This window comes from Girardinichthys multiradiatus, chromosome Y, assembly GCF_021462225.1.
Source record: "Girardinichthys multiradiatus isolate DD_20200921_A chromosome Y, DD_fGirMul_XY1, whole genome shotgun sequence".
Taxonomy (NCBI): domain Eukaryota; kingdom Metazoa; phylum Chordata; class Actinopteri; order Cyprinodontiformes; family Goodeidae; genus Girardinichthys; species Girardinichthys multiradiatus.
The window spans coordinates 5439000-5446654 of NC_061818.1; the positions used below are offsets into that span (position 1 = coordinate 5439000).

At 42.3% G+C, this 7655-nt stretch overlaps 1 protein-coding gene across 2 annotated transcripts in view; it reads right to left on the reverse strand.

Moving 5' to 3' along the window:
• LOC124864545 (proline-rich protein 12-like) overlaps positions 1 to 7311 on the reverse strand; it is a 78453-nt gene extending 71142 nt beyond the window's left edge. The window contains exon 1 of one of the 2 annotated variants that reach the window (XM_047359362.1): positions 7195 to 7311. In XM_047359362.1, the coding sequence (XP_047215318.1) occupies positions 7195 to 7277 (83 nt within the window). In that variant the 5' untranslated portion in view covers positions 7278 to 7311. Of the gene's footprint in view, positions 1 to 1787; positions 1860 to 7194 lie in introns of those variants that run through there. The other variant, XM_047359364.1, reaches the window with a different exon arrangement.
• Positions 7312 to 7655: the final 344 nt, after the last annotated feature.

A 7655-nucleotide genomic window follows, 5' to 3' on the forward strand; every position in this document is an offset into this window, starting at 1 on the left:
AAGCCCTTCCAACTATTTGGGAAAGTTCAGATGATGATGTCATGTCTTTGTAGACTTCTGATTTGGATGGGTTAGGGTGGGTTTAGGGTTAGGGTTCAATAACATCTCTTACACACTGCTTCCCAGTGTGAGAAAATGGAAAAATCAAAAGAAATCAGCCCATATCTCAAGAAGAGAACTGTAGACCTCCAGAAGTCTTTTTCAACCTAGGGTCCATTTTCTAGATGCCTAAAGGTTCCACGTTCATCTAGTCAAACAATTATATCCAAGTATAAAGAGCATAGAAATGTTCTTTCCTCATACTGTTCAGCAAAGAGACAGGTTCTTTGTTCCAGAGCTGAATGGGTACTGGTATGAAATGTGTGAAACAACCCCTGAACAAAAGCTTCAGACCTTGTGAAAATGTTGCAATGGATGGTAGAAGACTCATTATCCACAGTGAAACCCATCATGTACCGACACGGGCTGAAAGGATACTCAGATAGGAAGAAGCCATTGCTTTGAAAGCAACATAAAAAGTCAGTATACAGTTTGCAAATGCACTCTGGGACAAAGACCTTAATTAGTGCAAACAGGTCATGTTGTCTGATGAAACAAACACCGAAGTGTTTTGCTAATGAGCAGTGTTTCATTTAGAGTAAAAAGGGGGAAGCTTGCGTTGGGCCCAGCCACTGAGGGAGAACAACATCTAAACTACATAAACAAAGAAACTGGTAAAACTCTGAATCCCAGAATGCACTGCATTAACCTACTTTAGGACAGCCATAGGAAGGAAGAGTCACCGCTGTGATGTCATCCCTGTGATGTCAGAGCCACAAACAAAACACAGCTCCCAGCAGCTGTTCACTCTCCAACTCGCTGCACATCCACAGCAGCAAAAGGGAAGGGAATGCGGGTGAATTGCTGGCAAGCTGGACTAATTCTTTAAACTTGAATCCAAGGTTAAATTATTCATTAGTTAGTAATGTGCAGTTCGTGTTTCAAGTGATTATGCCATGGGGGTAATCGAGACAAGCTGTCTTAAACATTTTTTTCTGAGGTTCTGCAGAAAAAGAGTCTGAGCCAGAGATTCCTCCGGTTGGGACAATGTCTCTAATCACATTGCGTAAAGCAGCATCGGTCTTCTACAGCCTTGAGAAAGGACAGCATAGGAATAATCAGCATCGTACACCTTCACCTTCTACATGCCAGTCTGGGGAGCAGAAGCTACTCCAAACAGCTACTTAGAGCAGTTTTCTTTGTTCATCACCGGCCACTCATCGCCTTTAGACCTCCGGCTCTTCTCAACGGTTTACGTAAGATGTTGTGTCTGGGCAGAGAAAATATGTGTAGCATAAAACAATAAAAATATTTTTTATTGAATTAACTGAATAGATTCTTCAAAATGTTCAATTTAGGAATAAGCTCAGTGTCCATCTCTCCTGTCCACAGCCAAACAGACACCCACCCTCCTTTGAAACCAAAGCTTCCCTGTCACATCTCAAATGATTAGTCTTCCACCTCGGTCATGGACCCTGCTGCTTCTACGTGTTTGTCTTCAAACGAATCAGAAGATGCTGATGCTCCCTTTGCCTTCCTCTTTCACCTTTGTGTCCCTAGAGGTCAAATGAAGAGGCAGCTGGAAAAACTTAACCGGAATAAGGCTGCAGGTCCAGATGGTGTCAGCCCCAGAGTCCTGAAGATCTGTCCAGGATTCTGCAGCACCTGATCAATCTTAGTCTGACCCAGGACAAGGTTCCAATGTTGAGGAGACCTCCTGCTTTGTTCTGGTACCAAAGAAAACTCACCTATCAGTCATCAATGACTATAGATCTGTTGCCCTGACATCCCACATCATGAAGGTCGTAGAGAGACTCCTTTTGGCCCACTTGAGTAAGCAAACAATAAACAATAAATCAGGACCCCCTGCAGTTTGCTTATAGCTTCTTCAACAAAACCAGTCATCAGCAGCACTGTGAGGATCATGTTCTTTGATTTCTCCAGTGCATTTAACACAATTCTACCTGATTTGCTTTGTCAGAAACCCCAGATAACTCACGTGGAGGCCTCAACAATCTCCTGGATCAAAGACAACCTGACAAACAGACCACTGTTTGTGAAACTGAAGGGTTGTGTATCCAACCGGGTAGTCAGCAACACAGGAGCACCACAGGGGACTGTACGTTCACCATTTCTTTTCACTCTGTACACCTCAGACTTCCAGTACAAGACAGACTCCTGTCATCAGCAGAAATATTCAGACAATTCTGCAGTCGTTGGTGTATCAGAGATGGACAAGAAGCCGAGTACTGGTGGACAGCTTTGTGGCATGTTGTAAAAACAATCATTTCATCCTGAACGTACATAAAACAAAGGAACTGATTGTAGATTTTAAGAGAAACAGGAAAATGTCAAACGCTATTTCCATCATGGTAGAAGAAGTGAGGAGGTGGAGAAGTATAAATGCCTGTTCATCTGGACAACAGGCTGGAGTGAAGACACAACTGTAAAGCCATCTACAAGAAGGGACAGAGCAAACAACACTTCTTGAGAAAGCTTAGGTCCTTCAGTGTTTGCAGCAAGATGCTCTAAATCTTCCATAAGTCTGTTGTGGAGGGGTATCCTCTTCTGCCATCATTTCTTGAGGTAGCAGCATCAGAGCGAAATATTTTTAAAAGTTCAACAAGCTGATAAAGAAGGCTGGTTCTGTTCTGGGGACTAGTCTAGAACCTCTGAAAATAATTGTCCAAAATGGATTCTTCATAAAATGGAGAGCCCTAAGCATCTTCTTCATGAGACTGTTGTATAACAACAGAGTGTCTTCAGTCAGAGGCTTCTTCAGATCTGCTGTAAGACGGAGCGCTACAGGAGATCCTTCCTGCCCACAGCCATCAGCATCTACAACGGCTCTTTGAAGAAACCTGCATAAAATGTGCTAGAACAACATTTACTTTCCCTTTGGGATAAATAAAGTATTTTTGAACTAAATTTAATTGTATAGTTTTCCTTATTCCTTAATTGTGCTTGGTAGTATAGATGAATGTTATAGCGTAGATAAAGAGTTTGTTGACTGAAGTAATTTAACTTGAAGTTGAAGTATTCTGTAAAACAATTCTTGCCTTTGGAGAGAACTTGTTTGTGTTTATTCTATATACATATGCAGGGCTTGCTGGTTGAGAAAGCCAGTGTCTGAATAAACTCCATCTACTGTTCTATAATCCCACATCTCACCAGATGGGTCTCCATAAAACAATAACTGACAGAGACTCAGAGGTGTTTGGCTATTAATTCCTGATAATCAGGTGGTACCCTAACTTGGTAATTAACTTGGTAAAGAAAATACTGCTGAACAGCACAGGTGGCTAATGAAGCTAAAGTTGGTAATTGATTCACAGCTTATGACTGGTGCGATATCAATGGGCCAAGTCATGTTTTAAAGAAATTTGAACTGCATTTGACCACGTCTAGTTAAAAGCCTTACATATTTCGACTGGTCAGACCTCAAATGCATTATTCTACACTAATCAGAGATTCTACAAAACAAAATTTGAGATTTATGAAGCCTTTATTCTTCATTTTAAAATACAAAAGATCTTGGAGTTACTACCAACTTAGAATGAGAAAAGAACTGAAAGACTGGGCAAAGCTGGACTGAAATGTTCTAAAAATATATACATAAAATATCACTTTATCTCGATGAAAGACAGATAAATGTTAGTGATAATGAACGCTTCTGATGAGACACAAATGTTTCTTTTAACAGTAGTTTGGTCGAGAAGTGGCCGTGTGTCAGGAGCGAGTCATTCAGGGTGCCACTGATGCCAGAGCCGCCACTGTCTTTTCCCCCACACACAGTGGGACGTCGCCTCTGGTCCTAACATAAATAATGAAAGATCACAGAAAAAGTTCAGCGTTTTTTGTCCCTTATCGCAGAAAGTGAAACTTATTTATTATATAGATTCATTACACATTTTAAGCCTTTATTTCTTGTAATTGAATTGTAATAATTATGGCTTACAGATAATGAAAACCCAAAAATCGATGTCTGAGAAAATTATATTACATAAATCCATAAAAAAACGAATATTTTAAACCGAAATGTCACGTTTCTGAAAGGTATGTTAATTTCTGGGTACTCCACACTTGGTCGGGCCCCATTTTCCATGAAAATAAAATTAATTAAAACTGACTTTTTTTAAATTGATAAATTCAATATTACGACGTACATGATAGTGGGGAGAATGCTGACTTGCCAGTTGTCCAACAGACATTAACCCCCTCCACTGGAAGGGTTAGCCACAAAATGTCATAGTTAAAGAAGCTGGCTTTTCACAGAGTGGAAGAAGAAAGCGTGGTAGGAAATGGTGTACCAGCAGCAGGGTTAACCGCAGCCTTGAGATGATTGTCAAGTAGAATCCATTCATGAATTTGGGGGAGCTTCAAAAGGAGTGGATTGGGCTGGAGTCAGTGCATCAAGGGCCACTAAGCACAGACCAGTCCCAAACATGGACCAGTACTGCACATGGGTTACAAGCGTCTTATCTGGGCTGAAAAGAAAAAGAACTGGACCGCTGCTCAGTGGTCCAAAGTCCTCTTATCAGATGAAAGTAAAGTTTGCATTTTATTAGGAAATCAAGGTCCCAGAGTCTGGAGGAAGAGTGGAGAAGAACAGAATCCACATTGCTTGTCCAGAGTGAAGTTTCCACAGTCAGTGATGATTTGGGGTGCAATGTCATCTGCTGGTTCTGGTCCACTGGATTTTCTGAAGTCCACAGTCAATACAACCATCTACCAGGACATTTTAGAGCACTTCATGCTTCCTTCAGCTTCATGGAGATGCTGGTTTCATTTTCCAGCAAGACTTGGTACCGGCCCACACTGCCAAAGGTACTAAAAGCTGGTTCAGTGACCATGGTGTTACTGTGCTTGATTGGCCAGCAAACTGAGCTGGCCTGAACCTCATAGAGAATCTATGAAGTTTTGTCAAGAGGAAGATGAGAGACACCAGAACCAACAATGCAGATGACCCGAAGGCTGCTATCCAAGCAACCTGGACTTCCTGAACACTAAACCAGAACCTGAAATGTTGGTTTAAAATATAATTTTGTATTGATCTGATGTAATAGTCTAATTTTTTATGAAACATTTGATAATGATTATGGCTTCCAGGGTTTTAATTCCCTGGAAGCCATAATCATCACAGTTACAAGCATTAAAGGCTTGACAGATTTCACTCTGTGATGAATTAATTAATCTATGTAATCTATGAGCTTCACTTTCTGAAATGAGGGACAAAGAATATTGAGCTTTGTGAAGATATTCTAACTTTGTGAGATGTCCTTGTAGTAAAAATAAATAAATAAATACTTGATTTAATAGTTTAAAATGTCTGACTTCTAAATTAGAATTTTTTTTTTTTCCAATTATGAGGGAGGACAAAATTTTGAACAGGTCTTGTGAAAAGTGGTCCAGATAAATCTGTCCAAAATTACCTGGAGGATTGTAGTGAATTAGTAGCAGCTGTCTAACTGTATAACTGCTGTCCATCTTCTCTTTTTTTTTTATAGAAATCCACAATCTCCACAAGATATCAAGTAGTCTGTTGCTGTTGCTACATGTTCTGCTTGTACTGTTCAGCAACAGGTAAAATCTAATCTAAATGTCTCCTGGACAGATGCCCCAAGGAAACATTGGCCACATTTTTTTTACACACATGAAACCTCTAAAAGTCTATTTTACTGCACCGATAACTTGGCAAAACCTTTCTACTAAACCTCCATAGAATCACACAATAATGTGAACTGTAGTTTAATTTTTATTTTATTGCAGCTTTAACACGTTTGACCTTTATAACTTATAACTTACAACTCAATTTAAGAACATAAGTAGTATCTTTTATCAAAAACTATCCCACACACATCTGTTATTACGGTAGAAGTTGTACCCCTGATGATAGATATAGTTCACACAGGGGAAACAGACTGCAACCGTCGATAGTTATGTAAGATTTCTACAGGACATATTAAGCTAGGATAGCTGCGCCACATAAATCGTTTAACCTTTAATACATACAGCTGTTATGCGTGAACAGTTGAGGTTTGGGGTGGTTAATCTCCCTCCAATCAGCTCGCAGCGCTGGAATCCTTAGTGTCTGACGGAAGACTGATGTGGTTGTCAAGGCGACCGCTAACGTGGAGAAAAGCTAACACGGAGCTATGCTAACTGACTCAAGGCCGTCCGGGCGCTTCTTTTCGAGACAGCGTGGACGTAAAAGGAAGCGACGTTTTCTGTGTCGCCCCTCTTCTCCCTAACAGCACAGATACAGAAAGTCTTACGTTAGTTATTTTAACCTTTAACGTGCCTGTCCAGTCTCCATTAAAACGTCTCCTCTCTGCTACCGTGGGGAACATGGTGACAGCTGAGAGGCACCTGCGTCCTTCGAGCAGGGGCCGAAAGTAGTCACTAAACTAGTGTGAACATAGTTGAAATGTTAGTCTACCGAGTGAGATTAAACGAGGTGACGTCCAGGACCGCATCGTCTGTCACGTGACATTACTGTATTGTATTGTTTACTAATAAGGGAGAATGTTCCCACCTTTACGTTACAGCTGAGTCAGTTCATTCAGCACCAGCCGCTCCGCTCACCTGGGCACGAACAGCATGACCATAGGAGCTCCGGCGACAGGGAACTTCTGTTCTCCACTCAGATCATTGACAGCCGTGCCTCTGCGCTCTCGTTCACTTGTCTGGGATCCGTGTCCAACATTACTTTCCCTCATGGCTGACAGTAAATCTGCTTTAATTTCGAACCTATCTAATTAGTGCCGTTCCACTCAAGCAGCCAGGGAGACCTGCCATTCACTGGTGAAGCCATAAAGAAAGACAAAGGTGCAGCAGAGACAATGCAGTGATGGAACCTGCAAGTCATTTCTGTATTTTTATTACAGTCCCAGCACCCATCCCCCTTCATATTTCTCCTCTCCTTGGTCTTCAGATTACTGTTAACCTTCCATCGCATTCCATGCATTTTAGTTAGAGACAGTCCCCATACCCCTCCCCTTTCCTGGATGACAATACGGCTGGCTGTACCTGAGACTGGTGGCCATGAAGCGGCAGCAGCAGCACTGTACATCTCTGGCTGAATGCAGCGGTGCAGGCAGCTCTGTACACCGGCATTGTTTCAAACCTCCCTCTTCCCCACCACCACACGTTTACCTTGCTTTCGCCGATCTGTCGTAACTCCATCCCGTCCCAGTCCCTAGGTCTCCAAATCCTGCAGTGGGATAATTCCTCTCCATGAAAAGAACAGGCTGGATGAAGATGGACAGATAGCGAGAGAGAGAGAGAGGGGGGGGTGGGGGGGGAGGGGAGGGACGACCGTCCTCTCTCCTCAGCGCTCGATTCTGTTTATTTCTCTGCTTGACGAGCCTGTAGACTCGGAGGAATGGGGAGGAGAAGTGAGGGGAGGAGGAGGGGAGTAACAGCAGCCAGGAGCACCTCCTCCCCTCTCCTCATATATTTCACTGTCTATTGTCTGTTGTGTTGAGTTGATGGGCCGCAGAGCAGATGCTGCGTGTTCTTCAGCTACTTTGATAAGCCAGAGTCTGGAGTCAGCCTCACAGCTGCTCTGCTGCTGCTGCTGTCTTGCAGCACACTCCAGCTATTTCCCTCATTTT